General features: G+C 40.2%; 1 protein-coding gene and 2 long non-coding RNA genes across 5 annotated transcripts; 2 read left to right on the top strand and 1 right to left on the bottom strand.

Annotated features, from left to right (window-relative positions):
- Window positions 1-1,120: 1,120 nt before the first annotated feature.
- Window positions 1,121-4,422, top strand: LOC112434913 (uncharacterized). Its single transcript, XR_013098818.1, has 9 exons — window positions 1,121-1,341; window positions 2,303-2,328; window positions 2,631-2,716; window positions 2,865-2,897; window positions 2,994-3,083; window positions 3,495-3,566; window positions 3,675-3,763; window positions 3,876-3,978; window positions 4,246-4,422. It is a non-coding gene; the product is annotated as an uncharacterized LOC112434913 (long non-coding RNA).
- Window positions 4,423-4,443: 21 nt separating this feature from the next.
- On the top strand, window positions 4,444-10,074 carry LOC112435011 (uncharacterized). Of its 2 annotated transcripts, XR_003024362.1 has the most exons (4): window positions 4,444-4,480; window positions 4,586-4,664; window positions 9,187-9,380; window positions 9,489-10,074. It is a non-coding gene; the product is annotated as an uncharacterized LOC112435011 (long non-coding RNA). The 2 variants fall into 2 exon arrangements; XR_013098817.1 differs by lacking the exons at window positions 4,444-4,480; window positions 4,586-4,664 and having other exon boundaries at window positions 9,013-9,380.
- A 1,521-nt stretch (window positions 10,075-11,595) lies between these two features.
- On the bottom strand, window positions 11,596-16,102 carry LOC112435026 (uncharacterized). Of its 2 annotated transcripts, none has more exons than XR_013098816.1 (5): window positions 15,857-16,102; window positions 13,955-14,051; window positions 13,471-13,581; window positions 12,856-13,022; window positions 11,596-12,523 (listed from the first exon to the last, which is right to left on the bottom strand). XR_013098816.1 is itself a non-coding variant. In XM_024802905.2 (5 exons), exons 1-5 carry the CDS (start codon window positions 14,673-14,675, stop codon window positions 12,061-12,063), a joined length of 1,194 nt encoding a protein of 397 aa, XP_024658673.2. In that variant the 5' UTR covers window positions 14,676-14,907; the 3' UTR covers window positions 11,596-12,060. The 2 variants fall into 2 exon arrangements, 1 of the variants encoding a protein (XP_024658673.2); XM_024802905.2 differs by lacking the exon at window positions 15,857-16,102 and adding an exon at window positions 14,320-14,907.
- Window positions 16,103-18,813: the final 2,711 nt, after the last annotated feature.

Raw genomic sequence — 18,813 nt, 5'->3', positions numbered from 1 at the left:
GTGAGGATGCTCTCCACAGCAACTATATAGAAAGTCCTGAGGATCCCTGGAGAGGCCCTGAACTTCCTCAGTTGTCGTAAGTGGTGCAGGCTCTGAATAGCCTTTTTGAACTGGATCTGAATGTGAGCAGACCATGTCAGATCTGAGGAGATGTGGACACCAAGGTATTTGAAGGACTGCACCCTCTCCACTGGAGCTCTGCTGATGATAATGGGCTTGTAGTTCCTGTGCTGACTCCTTGTGAAGTCCACCACCAGCTCCTTGGTCTTGCCGACGTTCAGCTGGAGGTGGTTATCCTGGCACCACATTGCCAGATGAAGGCTCTTGGGGTCCTATTGGGTTTGTACAGTTCTAGGCATTCCAGGATCCATGTGTGAGGCACTGTGAGTCATAGGCTTTGTTGTAGTTAATCCAGGTAGTGCAGGTTGGTTAGTCTGGTCTTACAGTCTTGAGGGATGGATCAAGACTGGAGACAATAAAGAATAGTCGTGGTGGACAAGCAGAGGAAGATGTAGCTATACATCCTTCCTTCATCACAAGGAAGGAAAATGAGAAACTTGAGAAATACCAAGGGCTGAAAGCTTGAGAAGATGTGGAGGGTGAAGGCAACAGTGCTCCCCCACCCAGGTAATCGAAGCACTGCCCCAAGTGCTTCGATTACTTGGGTGAGTAGCTCCAGCTACTCCCAGGATTAACATCAAGATCGCTGTCCAGAAGAGCGCCGTCCTGCAGCAACAGTGCTAACCACTGTGCCACCATGCTGAGTTCAGTTCTCTTCAGTTTAATTGGATTTATATTGTAAGGTAAAGACTCTAGAATTCATCAAACGCTTGTGGGAAAAAGTTCTTTAATTGTAACTTTATGGAGTTTTCCTTGTGACTTTTTAAAATATGTGTGCTTCAAACATTTGTACCTCTTTTCTGTTCTGTGGCTTCTCCCACTCAGTAACCTGACCAAGAGGACTCAAGCTTGAAGGGTAAAGACTGTCCACAGTGGGGAAAACAAGTGTGTGACTGGGACTTCTTTCAGTTTTGTGTAGCTCATATTTTCTACAGCTGACCAGTTTCATGTAAGATTTACAGAAATTATAGGACGATCTGATTTCCTCGGGTCAGCATTGTTCCCACATCATCATAATTAATGTTGTTCCAGGTTCAACATTGCAAGTGACCAATCACCTTCTTGTGACGTCATTCCTTTGCGACTTCGAAATACCCGCCTTCGATTATTTCGAAATACAAGTGAAGAAGCGAAAAACTGCCGCCTGTCCGCCGAATTTGAAGTCAATTCGCCTGTCCGCCGAATTTGAAGTCAATTTAGGATACTTTCCTTTAATAAACGGTAAGCATTATACATATGTTCCTCACTTGGCTTGCTGTTTGTTTGCTAGCGATAGGCTACTTGACAACAGCATTAGCTAACCAGTGTTCTCTAGACCAGCGTTCCCCAACTTTTTGGGTGTTTCGTGGCCCGGGGGTTGGGTCAGGCAAAATTGCAGTAGCTTCCCTGATCATTTTACAAACATAAGTGAAGAGAATCTGGACTAAAAGGCCTAGACTTATGGTTGTGTGCTGAATCTATGAATCAAACTATCACCTGGAAACATAATTAACTGGTCCATAGCTGTGAAACTGGACATGAGTTCTTGATTCTATGGAGATTAACAGTAATCCAGAAATTTACAAATTTGTCCTGGTACATCGCGTAAATGTTGTCCCAGGGACATCGCGTAAATGTTGTCCCTGGGACATCATGTAGAATTTGCCCTGGGACATCGTGTAGATGTTGTCCCTGGGACATTGTGTAAATGTTGTCCCTGGGACATCATGTAGAATTTGCCCTGGGACATCGTGTAGATGTTGTCCCTGGGACATCGTGTAGATGTTGTCCCTGGGACATCGTGTAAATGTTGTCCCTGGGACATCGTGTAGATGTTGTCCCTGGGACATTGTGTAATTGTTGTCCCTGGGACATCGTGTAAATGTTGTCCCAGGGACATCGTGTAGATGTTGTCCCTGGGACATCGTGTAGATGTTGTCCCTGGGACATTGTGTAATTGTTGTCCCTGGGACATCGTGTAAATGTTGTCCCAGGGACATCGTGTAAATGTTGTCCCTGGGACATCGTGTAGATGTTGTCCCTGGGACATCGTGTAAATGTTGTCCCAGGGACATCGTGTAGATGTTGTCCCTGGGACATCGTGTGATAGCTTGTAAATAATGGAATGAAAATTATTGATTGTTATTAACTTGTGAAAAAGAAGTGTAACAAATCCACATGTTATGTTCTTACACCCTTACAGAAACTGTGACTCCTTCACAATGTCAGGTAAATGTCAACTCATGTTGAATAATCAACCAATCAAGCCTTTTATTATCACATGCAATGTTACACGTACAACTGCAATGAAAATTTCACCCCCTTCTGACCATACATATATTGCTTAAACATCACATTGGGAAGACAGGTCGGAAACAGTTAGGAAGGTCAGAAAACAATTTAATTAATAGATGAGGAGGAGAAAAAAGAACTACAACCAGACAAAGCTCCTAGAAGACTGAAATGGATGATGGTTGCAGCATGCAAAAAGAAAATGATATCTGTTGACTACAGCATATGCTTTCTCACAGATTACCTTGTGGGAGTAGCTGGACCAAACTCTATTGGTATTTCAAGTTTGAAATCCCTGTTTGACCAGACTAACATTTCAGATGAGGTACCTCTTGACATAAAAATCCTTTTATGTTGTCATAAAACTAATGTTAAATTCTGCTTTAAATACACTTTATTGTACAATTTACTTAATGAATCGTATTCCTTAGTTCTGTTTTTATTTATATGTATTTATTTATTTGTTTTATAAGGTAATAGATGGCCTAATCTATTTGCAGTGTGAGGTATGTTGAAAAGCTTGTTTGATCATAATGACATAGCATGTTTACGTTTTTTGTAATGTATTTGAAAACATAGGTGTATTTATGTTATTTTTATAGAATTTCCCTCACATTTATCCAATACCAAGCCAAATCACTGGAAAAATTTTGGATGGGTCCACAAGAGCACAAAGTGCATACTTTTTGAAGGTATGACTTGGACTGTGGTAACTATGTTCTTATCACAAAGGGTTTATAAGTTGCCACTATAAACAAACAGCATTTTCCAAAATTGAAGCCTTGTCAGAAGAACCTGAAAAATACCTTTCTGAAACCTTTTCTGTGTAAAGACTTGTTCAAAAGCAATGCACACAGATTAAAACATTTCTGTCTTGGCCAACTGATAAAGAACACCAAAAATTGAGTGGTGCGTGTTGAGTCTGTGGTCTTGATTTGTTTTGTACACACTATAGAAATTAATTAATGTAAACCAAAAATGACACTTTCTATATGTTTGTGTATCTGCAGAATTAATTACAAGTCTCACCTGACAAGCTTTTGCAGTTTTGCAGTGTCATTCTTGACAGAAAAACATACTTGTCACATTATTTTTATTTCCAGAAAAACATCTTTCAGATGTATGAGAAATTAATTGGTGCCTGTCTGGAAAACGGCAGCCACTGGACCTTGTTTGTAAGTTGCACAGATTTTGCACTCTCTCTAGTGCATGATACTTTTCAGTGTCCCTCATTAGGAAAGCTCAAGGCCCAAGCCTACCATATCCATCTTTTTACAAAACAGTTTTGTGACATACCCAAGAGGACCATAGTCTATATGAATTCATTTGGCGAGTCGGAGGTCAGAAAAAGTGCGGTGTTGAAAAACTGGAGGTAATTAATTAACATATTTAACATAACATATTTAATTTAATTGAAATCATTACCGAACGTGGTTATTGATTTCTCTATATGCTTTTTATTTGTAATAACTGCGATCTCTCAGCTCATTTGCTTCAGCAAGAGGCTGCGCTGGAGAGTGGACCTTGTCACATGTGAGCCACCCACATCAACAGGATGGGAACTCATGTGGAGTGCATGTCATAATGGTACTGAAAACTATAGCTTTAACCTATATAAGTAATGTTTACATTTTTGCCTATTCAGTTTTTAAAGCCTTAGAGGCAGGATGGTAAAATCTCAATTTTTTTTGTAGATTGAACCATTTCAGCAGTAATGCTTTGCTTTGGTTGCTCTGTTTTTTTTTTTTTTCTCGGGGGGGGGGGGGGGGGGGGGGGGTTAAAAACAAACAAAATTTCTTTGTTAATCTAATTCTTTTTGTTCTTTTTTTTTTTTTCTTCTTCGTCAATTATTAGTTTGCCCAATCTCTCATTGACGGTAAAACACAAGTGGAGGAGTAAAACACTGAAATCACAAAGCTCAGGTCCCGACTTTGCCGCTACTTATTTTCCTCAATAGGTAAAGATAAAATTAGCTGCCTTCTTTTTCTCTAACATTGGAAAATGTAACTTGTACTTAAACAAATTATATTTTGCAGATCGAACTAGGAAGTACAGTCAGTGCTGGTGTGTGATTGCAGCCAAAGACCGGGTACACTATGACATGTCCTTAGCCATATAGATTGTTTATTTAATGGACTTTGTTCATTTGTTTTTTGTTTGTTTATTTCTTCTTTTTTTTTTTTTTAATTCACAGGTGCAGTGCCAGAAATGTGGTGCATACAAGCACATGCGTTGTTCAAAGTCTGTTTGTGGCATCTGTATCTTCTGTGAGAGTAAGTCACAATATAACTAAACAATGTCCAAAAATGTTTAAAGTGAAATTTTTTTTCGTAATTTTGCCTTTGCACACCAGGACTGTGTAATTAAAGTGGACGTTTCAAGATCCAGTTTTTACACAAAACTATTTTAGACATAACTGTGTCGTATTGTGGGGATTTCTCTTCACAATTAAATTGATATAGTGCTGTTTATATCATTCTTCTTTATGTAACAGCACAGTGCAGCACAGCAGAGGGAAAGGAGTTGTGCAGCATAGTGGGTGGCTATACAGGAGGAGCAATAGAAGTAGCCAGTGAAGAATGTCATCAGGGAAAGCATCAGGCAGCGAATGACAAAGGAAAAGTTCCTAAGGGAGAGAACATCTGCAGCAAATCGACAAGTAACAGTGAGATAGGAAGACTGACAGTCAGAGATGAAGGTACACAGACTGAAAGAGATGAAGGTACACAGACTGAAGACAACGAAAAAGAAGCAGAAGTATACGGCACAAGTCTGAGTACAGATAATGCTGCTGCTGATGATGTTGACAGGATCGATGCAGATGCAGAATTTCAAACTGATTCAGAAGGAACTAGTACAGTTTACAGAGTGCATGGTCGCTTATCTGTACCAAGCTCAAAAAAGAAAACCTACACAATAACAGAAGACGAGATCAAGCGCAGAATCAATGCAGAGAACATGTCAGTTCATGTTTTCAGAGGTTTGATTGGGGTAGGTATACATTTCGTGATTTCAAATTCAAATTCAAATTCAAATTCAAATTTTATTTGTCACGTACACAGTCATACACAGTACGATATGTAGTGAAATGCTTGGACAACTGCTCGTGACCTAAAGAAAACAAAAAAAGAAAGGCTATGAATAAGATAGGAAATAAATATGAAAAATTAAAAAGGGTAAATTTAACTAGGAAGGAATAAAATATAAATTAAGGTTAAAAATGAAATAACTGTACAACACAAATTAGAATGAAGGGTAAATTTAACTGGGAAGAATAAGATAAAATATATAAATTAAAGTTGAAAATAAAATAACTGTACAACAAAATACACAATACACAATATAGAACTATATAAGAATGTATGAAGAAATCTAAATATAAATAAATATATACACAATAACAGCAGCTGTACAAGTATTAACTGGAAATGAAGAATATAGTGACCAGTGTTGTGCAAAACCAAAGTCCAGAAAGTCCAGTGTGTGTGTAAGAACCATATGTGTGGGTCAGTACTGTGTGGTGGTGTGATTGAGAGACCGTATCGCCTGCGGGAAGAAGCTCCTCCTCAGTCTCTCTGTGTTGGTCTTCAGGGAGCGGAATCGCTTTCCTGACCTCAACAGAGAGAACAGTCTGTTGTTGGGATGGCTGAGGTCCTTCACGATCTTCCTGGCCTTGGTCCAGCACCGCCTGCTGTAGATTGAGTGCAGGTCAGGGAGCTCGGAGCGGATGGTGCGCTCAGCTGACCGCACAACCCTCTGTAGAGCTCGTCTGTCCTGCATGGTGCTGTTCCCGAACCAGGTTAAGATGTTTCCCGCCAGGATGCTCTCTATGGTGCACGAGTAAAAGTTCCTGAGCACCTTGGAGGGCAGTTGGAAGTCTCTCAAGCGTCTGAGGTGGTAGAGACGCTGTCGGGCCTTTTTCACCACGGTGTTGATGTGACAGGACCATGACAGGTCCTGCGTGATGTGAACTCCGAGGTATTTGAAGCTGTCCACTCTCTCCACTGGGCACTCGTTGATGACGGGGGTCTGGTAGTTCCTCTCCTGCTTAGTGCTGAAGTCCACTATCAGCTCCTTTGTCTTACTGACGTTTAGAAGGAGGTTGTTCCTCTGGCACCAGTTCTCCAGATTCCTAATCTCCTTCAGGTAGGCCGTCTCGTTGTTATCAGAGATCAGGCCCACCACGACGGTGTCGTCAGCAAACTTGATGATGGTGGTGGAGCTGGTAGTGGCCACACAGTCATATGTGTACAAAGAGTACAGCAGGGGGCTCAGAACACACCCCTGGGGGGCTCCAGTGCTGAGAGTGGTGGAGGCTGAGACATGTCCGCCCATCCTTACTGCCTGTGGTCTGCCAGTTAGGAAGTTGGAGATCCACTGACACATAGATGAGCTGAGTCCCAGATGCTCCAGCTTGGTGGTGAGTGTGGAGGGAATTATGGTATTAAATGCAGAGCTGTAGTCTATGAAGAGCATTTTAACATAATTCCCCCTTCTAGTGTCCAAGTGAGTGAGTGATGTGTGGAGGAGATGAGAGATGGCATCGTCTGTGGAACGATTTGGACGGTAAGTGAACTGTAGTGGGTCCAGTGTGTCTGGTAGTGAAGAAATGATGAAGTCTCTGACCAGGCGTTCAAAGCACTTCATCACTACTGAGGTGAGGGCTACAGGGCGATAGTCATTGAGAGAAGCAGGGTGGGGTTTCTTCGGGACAGGAACAATGATGGACTCTTTGAAGCATGTGGGGATCACCGACTGAGATAAAGAGATGTTGAATATCTCAGTGAACACAGGAGCTAGCTGGTATGCGCAGTCTCTTAGGATACGACCTGGGATGCCGTCTGGTCCTGCTGCTTTCCTGGTGTTCACTCTCTTGAAGGCTCTCCTTACTTCATGCTCGGAGATGACGAGCACGTTTCCGGTGCTGGCAGTATCTTCCTGTCTGCAGCCGTTAGCGCCGCTAACACTAGCATTGTTGGAGACCTTAGCTGCAGCCTCGAAGCGAGCATAGAAAGTGTTCAGCTCGTCTGCCAGAGTCACGGCCGCGTTCGTCATACCGGTTGTTGGTGCTTTATAGTCCGTTATTGTCCTTAGTCCCCGCCACAGGCTCCTAGAGTCACTCTGTTGGAGTTGTGACTCTAGTTTCCTCCCGTAGCGCTGCTTCGCCTCTTTCACCGCCCTCCGCACGTTATATGACGCGGCTTTGTACGGGTCCATGTCCCCCGTCATGAGTCCCGTGTTGTAGGCAGCGGTGCGGGATCTCAGAGCGTCGCGGATGGTTTTATCCACCCACGGCTTCTGGTTGGGAAACGTTGTGATAGTCTTTGTCTCCACGGTATCATCCGCTAGTTTCCCGATGAATCCCACAACCGCTTCCGTAAACACGTTGACATCATCGTCGGAGCTGTTTCTGAACATGCCCCAGTCTGCGTCATCGAGTGCGTCCTGTAACGCGGCCACCGATTGATCCGTCCAGCGCGCGACCTTCCTCTGAACCGGAACTTCCTGTTTCAGCCTTTGTTTGTATTTTGGCATGAGGAAGATGGCGGCGTGATCAGATTTGCCAAACGGGGGGCGGGATTGTGCCTTGTAGCCGTCCTTGACCGTAGTGTAGCAGTGGTCCAGTGTCCTTTCACCCCTGGTGGGGCAGGTGATGTGTTGATAAAAGTTCGGCGCTGCGCGTTTGAGGTTGGCGCTATTAAAGTCCCCCGTCACAATAAGCGCAGCGTCCCGGTGTTGTGTCTGGTGCTGTGTGAGTGCCTCATGCAGCTCGCATAAGGCGGTGACCGTGTCCGCTTGTGGTGGAATATAAACGGCACTTACAATGGCCGATGTAAATTCCCGAGGTAGATAAAAAGGACGACACATGATGGACAGTAGTTCCAGATTTGGTGTGCAGGAGCGTGTGAGAGGAACAACGTTCGCACTGTTGCACCAGTTGTTGTTCACCATTAAACACACGCCGCCTCCCCTTGACTTCCCCGAGTCCCGTGTCCTGTCCATGCGGTGAACCGAGAAGAACTCGGCCGGCTGGATGGCGTGGTCCGGCACCGCTGGGTTCAGCCATGTCTCGGTGAAGCAGAGGAGATTGCAGTCCCGAATGTCTCTCTGGAACTTTATCCTGGCCCTGAGGTCGTCAAGCTTGTTCTCCAGTGACTGGACGTTGGCGAGCAGGATGCTAGGCAGAGGTGTGCGGTGTGCACGAGCTCTCAGCCTGTTCCTGACGCCGGCTCGCTTCCCTCTAGGCCGCCGCCGCTTCCCTTTGTTCTCCCTCGAGATCTCACTCGGCCAGCTCGGATCCGGAGTTAAAAACTTCGAATGACAAAGGATGAACTGAAGCTCTGCCATCACGTAATGTCGCATACTGCTGTTTCTGATGTCATTTAAAAAAAAAAAAAAAAAAAAAAACAAACTTCGAATTGTGAGTACATTGTATACCAATAGAAACAAGAGTGTCACTGTCATACCTAATGTACCCAATGGTGATGATTTTGCCGATTTAGAAACGCTGAAAACTAACTTAAAAAACAAAGACAAAGAAAAAGTGGTCGGAGCAGTCGTGACGGCAGCCGACCTCACCGGCGCCATCTTAAAAAAAAAAAAAAAAAAAAAAAATTTTGATGTCACCTGAAATAAATCCGGGTTACTCGTATCAATGAAGTGACAATGTGGCTGGAAATTGTGCATTTGCTGCAACATATACACAATTACACCATGTAAACAAAAGCATTTAACTTTGTGCGCGTGTGTGTGTCTCTCTCTGCTCTTTTGGTGTTTGCACTTTTTCTTTTTTAGGGCCGTAAAGCCAAACTGCCCGCAATGATTCTTGACAGGCCTAAGAAGGCCAAAACTAAAGTAACAGTGTTTAGTGTTCTGAGTGAAGAGGAGGCTGGGGAGCTAGCCCTCGGGTTTGCCGGAAGATTGGCCTGCGATGTCACAACAGACATGGTCTGTAAAGGCATCGACCATTCAAGTGCTGATATGACAAAGTAAGTTAGTAAAACAATATGAAAGTTGTATCTTTTTTGGTATTATTTGTCATTTCCCCGTATTTGGGTTATTGGTGTAACATTGTTAATCTTACTTTCTAATAACAGACAGACTCTTCTCAAAATCCAACACAATCTTAAACATGAGCTGACTGATTCCTCAACCTTCAGTTTGCTGACACACACCTTTGGCCCCGCTGCACTGGATTCTGTCATTTCATTCCTGTGTGAAAAACTTGATCTTGTCTCTTAAATAATGAAACCTTTTGTGACTTTTGTTTGTTCTGTAAATCAGAATCTTGAAAATTGTTCATTGTTGTTCTAAGTTTGTGTTAACTATTTGGCAAAAATGATTGGTTCCTAATCCAAACAGCATAATGACTGTTCTAACACATATCTTAAAAATGCTACAAAGAAAGAAAATTATCACATATGTTTCAATATGAATGTAATTGTGTCACACTCGGTTTGTAGTAGCTTTCCTGTTTTATTTTGAGTTTTGGTATGTTTACACTGTTATTTTTATTTCCCGTGTGTTCGTCTTCCCTTATTAGTTTTACTGTATTTAATTAGTCTGATTTAATAACTTATAATTATTTACTTTCCAGTGTGTATATATGCTCCTCGTTTGGATTATTGTTTGTTTGAGTTCTGCCTGTCTTTTCTATTAAAGATTTGGACTTTTGGACTATTAGTGGACCTCGTAGGTTTTTATTCTGTTCAATTGGTAATTGACTGGGTTTAATTTAGTGGCCTGGAAAACAGGCCGGAGGGGTCTGGTCATTTTAACCCCCTAAGACCCGAAATCTTCCATGGCATGCATTTTTAATTTCTCTTTGATATTTGGGCCGATTGGAACCCGATGAATGTAAAAAGAAAGAATTACCAGGTTTTGTTTTTTTTACCTAATTTTTGTTTCTGAGAAAAATGAGAGCCACATATGAGGACATTAATTTGAAATTTCGATAGAACAGTTGCAGTATAATGTCCTCGTAACTGTATATCAGGCACTTGTTGATCAAGATTTAGTATTTTGGTCTAAATAACCCAAAATGTGATGTCCACATGTGTGGACGCCAGGCTGGAGTAAAGTGTTAGAGCTATTTATACCTATGTAAACTTTTATACACTGGTTTTTACCTGTCTTGTTTCAGAAAGGTTTAAAAGGTTAATGTCCACAGTTTATTTGTTTATTTATTTGTTTGAATTCAACATATTTTATTAAAGTAATTGAGCTTGAACACAGAAAAAACTGAATCAAATAATCATAAAATCAAATCACTTGCACTATACTGAAGTCTAATCTACTCTGAGCTAATGCCGGTTTCCAACACTAATGATCGGGTGAAGGAAAGAGATGAGGGTGTGCACGGCCACTGGTGCTCTTATCCCTGTTCTTTGTGATACAATCCAACAGGAAAGCAGTCAAACCCTTGGACATTAGCCAAGTTAACGTTCACAAATATATACACACAGAGGAACTCTGAGCCCCAATGTCAGCATTAGCACAAACATGCCACTTCATACCAAATCTCAGTGTGAGGTCAGGTGTTAGTCTCATTCCATTATTCTGGCTATATTTTCTTACTCATTACTATTAAACTTATACTTAAGACTAACTATTAACAAAATCACACCCCAATAACTCTGTTATTACACTTTGTATTTAATCATAAAAAGGCTGGATGTTGAAACCTTTTACTTCTATTTTGTATGAGCCAGGATTCTCAACAGCTGATACTCTATGTCCAAAAAGTGACAGGTATCGTTTTATGGAGCAAAAAACTTAAGAGCGCATATTTTATAAATAATACCAACAATTACAAATGCAGACCTTTAATAGTAATAAGTAATCCTTTATTTATAATGCATAGCAATATAAAAATAGTAACATATGAAAATATTACAATGGGCACAGATGAATTTGTATCAAAAACAGCAACCAAGCCAAAGTAATGAATAACACACATAAATAACAACTGCTTGAGAGACCAAACAATTTCTTTTCATCTGTTCCTTGGCAGAAAGTTAAGACAGCTATTCAGCTTTAGGTTTCAATAAACAGAAGTAATGGATGCAGTCCCTTTGAAATGTCACACAAAAGTCTACTTGTGCATATACTTAGCTTTAACTCTTCTCTTTTTTGTTTTGTATTCCAAAAGGTTTTCATTTTCTCCAGAGGATGTCTCTCTTTCAGTGGTTATCGACCGTTCACATTCATTTTCAGACTGTTGGAATGTCGATGCTGGCCGAACGTTTCTTGCTAGAATACAATGGCCTAATTTTGCGTGCATTATCTGTCGTCTTTATTTCGTACTGGCATATACTTTTGCCTACTTGTTTTGTTTTTAAGACATTTGTATGCAGTTCATCTATCATTGCAGTAATACCCTCTGGAATGAATGCCCACTGTTTAACTGTGTCTAAAACAGCATTTAGTTTTCCAACTGCATCTTCTGTGCATTTTTTGTCTGTGCTTTCAACTACAGGAGTGTCATTCAAAGTTGATAGAGGACTTTTCAGAGAGTTTTTCATTTGTTTAAAATGGCTACAAGCCACCTTCAGGCAAGCACATGTGTTATAGTGAGAGAACGTACAACAAGTGCACTGAAGTGTTTCAGCCGATGCAAAAAAACACAGATTTCCAAACAAACTTGGCATTTTTATCACTTTCAAGTCCTCACAGTGTACAAAGTAATGCCTTTCTTTCACTGCAATTCTTGCCAAGGTCTGTTTCCATGTTTGGATAGATGTCATTGTCAGCCTCTGCTAATTTTGCAAGTAACACTAGATGCTTGCAAAGAAGTCCTCGTAAGCCATATGTACAGTTGCAGTAGGACTCAACAGGGCAGACATCATACACCATGTCTTCTCTTGACTCAGATGGGACTTGATATGCATTAACTCCATGGCTGTTCTGGACTGTAATTTTAAGAGCCCAACCACTTTCCATCAGTCTTGAAGCAGAGTCTGAAACTTGAGACAAGGTGTCAGCAAACCTGTTTTTCATGCGGCCCACATCTTGCAGGGTTTTTATGACTGAGAAGTAGTCGTCGGCCTTCCCTAGGAGCACTTCAATCAGATCATCCAGACGCCTATTCTTGTAGCCAGATAAAAACTGGTATTTCAGGCGGTGGAAAAATCTGAAAAACAGTTATTTGAAATGATTAGTAACTGTAATTGAAGGAATTTAAAGTTTTAATCAAGACTGTATTATTTTTTTAAAAATTGGAATACCTATTGCACACGTCTTTTATAAAGGAATGCTCTGTGCCGGTTTAGCTGATTTAGGCAAATCCACCTACTCTGTTTTTTGTTGTGATAACATAAAAAACGCTGCTAGAATTTAAAGGATTTGCCTAAAACCTGTTCTGGCAATGACATGACGAACCTACTCAGTTTAGCCTCTTGGATTAAAGCATAATATCTTTTTTTCAGCAATACAATTGAATGAGGTCAAAATAATAAATCATACCTTTCAATCACATTGTTTGTTTCAGAACGAGCGTGACTGAAGCGACGGCCGTAGTCACACCACATGTGGCCAATGCCTTCCCAGTGCTTCTGAAAATACTGGCACACCAAAGGGTATTGCTTAAATGTCTGGCAGAACTCTGCTGATGTGGCTTTAAAGTCGTCCTCCTAAGAGAATTGGATGCAACAGAATATATTTCAATCCATTTAACAGACCTATTGAAATCTTTAATATTATGTATTGAAGCCCTTTTCCTTTTATTGAATAACATTAAGAATTTTAAGTTATTAATAATATGTCGTGTTTTTGTATTAAGAAGCAATTATTTCTTCCCTTACAATGGCTAAGAAGGAACACTAAACCTATAAGCATATTTGGTTTCAGCATCTGTCTGTGAAAGAATCCCACTCACAAGTTCTACTGCACAGTGGGTGACACAATGATGGTCTGCACAGCTTAAGTACTTGTTTTGATAAGCAAGATAAGAAGCCAGTTTTAGAAATTGTTTCAAAAATCTATTTTGTATCTCTCTGTAACTTTTTTTAGCAACTGAAAGTTATTATGCTCTTAGTGTAATCAAGAAATCAAAATGTGAAATAGACAAATTACACTTACAGATGTGCAAGCTTTCAGCTTACAAAAGAAAGAAATGATTTCATTTCTCTTTTGGGTGTTAGAAAGCCCATGGACCCCGGACTCTGATTTTGAAAGCCATCGATTAACAGCCTGTGAATGTAAGAGAAAAAAAGTTAATCTGGAGAGAGAGACAGAGGAGCAGCTGTACAAAAAGCATAAAAGAAAGCTGACGTCCAAAAATAACTTTGTCACTCACTGGACAAGAGGACCTGTGCATTACAGAAATCAACCAGGCAAACATATTTTTAAATGTCAAAAAGAGCTTTGGGAAGCAGCCACCAGAAGATGAGTGCACTGTGGTCTTAAATGGATGGACATAGTCACTCAACATTTTATCCCTTTATATTCATTAACCTGAGTAGGTGAATATCACAATGAGGCAAATCATAACAACAGGACCCTGTTGTAAAAATGTGTTTCAGGTGCATCTTAGACAACGTGAAAAGAAAACACTGTGGTTTACCTGCAAGACATGGTACCAGCATAGAAGGATAGCTGACTCTGGAAAAACCTTCTGCAAAGCATTTATTTCCGCAAAGTCTTTGTCAACCATAAATGCTCTACAGAAAAAAAGAAAACACTAAATGAGATTAAACAGTATGAAAATGTTTTTGCTATCTCAAAGCACCACTTCAATGCCAAATTAAACATTTCAACTCACAAGTAGATATATAAAATACTGCATACAGCCTATAGGAATAACTTTAACAACTGGAAAGGAAAGTTTTTTGCAGCCCATGCTGCAGCTATAGCATTAGATTCTGGCATGTTATAACTTTTTTGAAAAGGAATTATTTCAAAATTAATAGCTGTCAATGTATTATTTACCTCGGGGAAGTTGGGAAATGCTCACAAACTATTCCAAGAACAGTTTCCAGGGTTTTCTGACTTTCGTTGCTGACAATAGCATAGGCCACAGGGACTCCATGCCCATGATCATCTCTTACAACAAGTGTGAATAAGGGAAATGAATACTGGTTAACGCAGTGCGTGGTGTCAACAAATACTAACTGTTTTGCATAGTTCTCCATGTTTGATTTCATTACAGGTGTCTGCAAAACAATCATTAGTTCTTGGTCAGATGTGTATGGTTGATAGAAGAGAACATGTTCTTGATGTTTTCCATTAAGTAAGGTATGTACACATTGACTGTCTCCACAGTTAAAGTGCTTCTTCCTCATCATGCAGGTTCTAACACTGTCAATGTCACGTGGTGTGACAAAATGCTCTCTGTTGTGAAGATCTCTGTGTCCATGTTCTTTGGCCCATTTATGACATTCGGTTAGTATGATGGCTGGCTTAGTTCCAAGGGAAAGCAGTTCCTCAATCTTCCTCCTCAAATCACTGGAAATATTGTTGAAATGTGCGTCTTTTGGGTCCGAAGGATCATGCCCATCATGCTTATCATATGTACGCTGCACGGTGACTGTGTGGTCTTTCCAACATTTGAGTACTTTAAATGAAACATAGGCCTTACAGCCCACTGCTCTGTAGCTGTTTCGACTTTTTCCCCAGCTCTGATGCAGTTGAATTTGTAATAGTCTCTTTTCCTGTCTTTACCTGAGGCAACATTTAAACATTTATAATGTCCATGAAGGGTTAATGAGTTCAATTTTTCTAACACAACACTGAATGGGTCCTCCTGGCATTGTGACACATGCACACAAAGTTGTGTGTCTTTTCCAGTTCTTTTTTTTTCGTCATTCAGAACACTTCTTCTAATTATGTCGTCCATTTCTGGTGGAAAAATAACGAAGGTTTAATTAGTCAATATTCATTAATTCATTTTAACTTGTTTTGGGGTTTTTTGCAATACAATGTAAATATTAAATATAATATTAAAAAAAAAAAATATATAAAATAATATAAAACAAACAGGGGCTAAAAGAAGCTAAACTTTCATATGGTATGTCTCTGGCAACTTTAACATGATGTCCCAGGGACAACATCTACACGATGTCCCAGGGCAACTTCTACATGATGTCCCAGGGACAACATTTACGCGATGTCCCAGGACAAATTTGTAAATTTCTGGATTACTGTTAATCTCCATAGAATCAAGAACTCATGTCCAGTTTCACAGCTATGGACCAGTTAATTATGTTTCCAGGTGATAGTTTGATTCATAGATTCAGCACACAACCATAAGTCTAGGCCTTTTAGTCCAGATTCTCTTCACTTATGTTTGTAAAATGATCAGGGAAGCTACTGCAATTTTGCCTGACCCAACCCCCGGGCCACGAAACACCCAAAAAGTTGGGGAACGCTGGTCTAGAGAACACTGGTTAGCTAATGCTGTTGTCAAGTAGCCTATCGCTAGCAAACAAACAGCAAGCCAAGTGAGGAACATATGTATAATGCTTACCGTTTATTAAAGGAAAGTATCCTAAATTGACTTCAAATTCGGCGGACAGGCGAATTGACTTCAAATTCGGCGGACAGGCGGCGGTTTTTCGCTTCTTCACTTGTATTTCGAAATACTCGAAGGCGGGTATTTCGAAGTCGCAAAGGAATGACGTCACAAGAAGGTGATTGGTCACTTGCAATGTTGAACCTGGAACAACATTAATTATGATGATGTGGGAACAATGCTGACACGAGGAAATCAGATCGTCCGAAATGATAGGTGATCATTTATTTATTTATTTTTAACCCGTTGTATCCAGTAGTTTTAGCAAGCAGACTCATGGTCTGAATGCTTTGTTCTACCAAACACATTTGCTTTGCCAAGAGGAGTGCTATAGACTCTCTATAGGTCCCTCTTTTTTCTTTATACATCTATTTTATATAATTATTTAAATTATTTTCTGTGTAGTTATATAAAGCCAGAGCTGACAGGTGGTAAAAGAGAGAAGAAGGAGGAGGAAAAGAAAAGGGACAGAAAGTGAGATACAAAAAAGGTGGGGAAGTGAAAAAAATAACAAAGCACACATGAGCACACTAGGTCTTCAACTGCTGCATCTTTAATGAAACACACTAAAAAAATAAATAGCACCTCAAAGACAAAAAATAACTAACCAGAAAACAAAACAAAACAAAAAACAGAAGTACCCCAGAGACCCAGAGGCCACGGGCAGCTGACCCCACCAGATGCCGGCCATCACAGGACGAGCTGAGGTATTTAAATCTAACGTAAATATGTTTAACATGTTTTGATGGATTTATTTACTTTGTCCTCGTCTTTTGGCTGCTCACTTTAGGTCACTAGAGTGGCTTATCTGCCTCCATCTCACCCTATCCCTAGGATCCTTCTCTGTCACACCAACCTTCTCCATGTCCTTCTTCACGCCATTCACGAATTTCCTCTGTGGTCTTCCTCGTTTCCTTTTGTCTGGCAGCTCCATATTTACCGTAACAACTGTCCTTTCTCTGCTTATTTCCAAACTATCTCAACCTTGCCTCTCTAGCTTTTTCTAAAATTTATGATATTCTTGTTTAACACATGTTGGACTATGATCTCATAGACCTTCACAAGTGCTTGAGGCCAGATTTATTCCTTGCCTTCCATTTTATGCCCGGACATGTCAGGGCAGCTGTCCACTTGCACACAGATGGTACAAACTAAAGATCCTAATGATCTAAATACATTATTTTGAACACTTTTACTAGAAGATGTTTTATTGAGATATCAAGATGAATGATGAAAGTAAAAAAAAAAAAAAATAGAAGTAAGAATGAGGGCTGTTGAGTGTCCTTGTTTAGAATTATTGTGCATTTTAGATTATAGTATCAGTGTACTAGTTTCAGGTATTACCATCAACCCACGTGTGTCAGGGCTCTGTGTGCAGGCAGATGGAGAGGAGGATCCAAATGCGAGGCTCGGACACTGAATACACCTCAAAACCTCAGCTTTATTGCTGGCACGAAAACAAAACATGAAGTGACCACTGACTACTGAGAACAGAAACAGATAGGCATAATCTGATGGTACGACACGACGCAGAGCACAGGAAAACACAGGCCTAATATACACAGGGTGGTAATCAGGGAATGGGCAACAGGAGGGAGACACAGCTGGGAGGGATTGGACTCACGAGACAGGGGGAGCAAAGCTGCACACACTAACATAAGATGTGGACTTTCACAATAAGACAGGAAACATGAATCACTAAACAAAGACGCAGACACTGAGAGACAGCCTAGACACTGAACTAAACCTGCAATAAACACGAGAACACAACCAAGGAGCAAATCCTAAAACAGAAACAGAAACCTATAATTCTCATAATGGTCAACAATGTAAAAGAATCAAAATACAAAATTAAACCAAGACACGAGAAACTCAAAATACTGGGTCAAAACTGACCCAGAACCGTGACAATGTGACCCTGAACTGTAAAGTTGGTTAAGAAAATGATTAATAAAAGCAACATAATTTTATGTTGTTTTTAAAACAGGATGGAGGCATTTTTTAGGTCAGCTAAAACAAAATCCTAATATCACCTTTTTTCGCCCAATAACAAAACCTTCATTTTTAGGTTATATTTTTGGCGATGGCCATAGATTTAGACTAAAAAATCAGAGGCTTCAGCACTTTTCTGTCAGTTAAAGAAACAAAAATATCCCTTCTACAGGTTGATCATTTACAAAAGTGATGTAGATGAAACTATCATCTACCAGACCCACTTTATAAAATTCTGCACATACAGTCTAGTTCAGCTGAAGACAAAGAACAGATATATAAAGCAAACAGTATCTCAATTTTTTTATTTGTCCAGTGCCTCGACTTTGACGGGTTTTCTGCTTTGTGCTAAGAAATTGCTCAACAAACTTACACTTTTTTTAAATTATAGAATCAGATTTACAGTGAATGGCATTTAATGTCATGTCTCACTGCTGTATAATTTTTTAAAAATATATTATTTTAGCCCTTAGCCCTAATTTCAAAGACAATAACAAAATCTTGATATATTGTGAAAGACTGTAACTTACAGACTGTAAGATTTATTTATTTATTTTTAATTTAAATCTTATTTTGTAGCGCAGTAATAGTCTTGTACAACACAACACTGAGGAAGACTAGATATTTCAACAACACAGGAATGGGCAATGGGCCAAGAGATTTGGTCCCTTGAACTGCAAACCCTGAGGAAGAAACCCAAAGGCCAGAAAACAGTTGGCTGATATTTATTTCTTTTCTGCAGAGGTGCTGATTTTTTTCCCCAAAGAACTTAGTACTTATCTGAGTGGACAAAGCCTCCATAAGCAAATAAGATTAAGATCACAATCTGGCCAAGTGCTTTATTAAAAAGATAAGGCTAATGAGAACGGCCTATGAGAACAGCTATGTCTCGTTGTCTGCTGAACAAAAGAAGAGCCTTT

Source organism: Maylandia zebra, linkage group LG6, assembly GCF_041146795.1.
Source record: "Maylandia zebra isolate NMK-2024a linkage group LG6, Mzebra_GT3a, whole genome shotgun sequence".
Lineage (NCBI taxonomy): Eukaryota > Metazoa > Chordata > Actinopteri > Cichliformes > Cichlidae > Maylandia > Maylandia zebra.
Note: the sequence above shows the minus strand (reverse complement) of the source record. Positions and strands in the feature narration are given on the sequence as shown.

Bases quoted from the DNA above. Each gene is read 5' to 3' on its own strand.
- LOC112435026 (XM_024802905.2), bottom strand. From the start codon at position 14,675: ATGATGAGGAAGAAGCACTTTAACTGTGGAGACAGTCAATGTGTACAT. The intron at 13,023-13,470 runs GTAAGTGTAATT...CAATTCTCTTAG, and splicing joins AGCTGAAAGCTTGCACATCT to GAGGACGACTTTAAAGCCAC. The intron at 12,524-12,855 runs GTATGATTTATT...ACTGTTTTTCAG, and splicing joins ACAAACAATGTGATTGAAAG to ATTTTTCCACCGCCTGAAAT.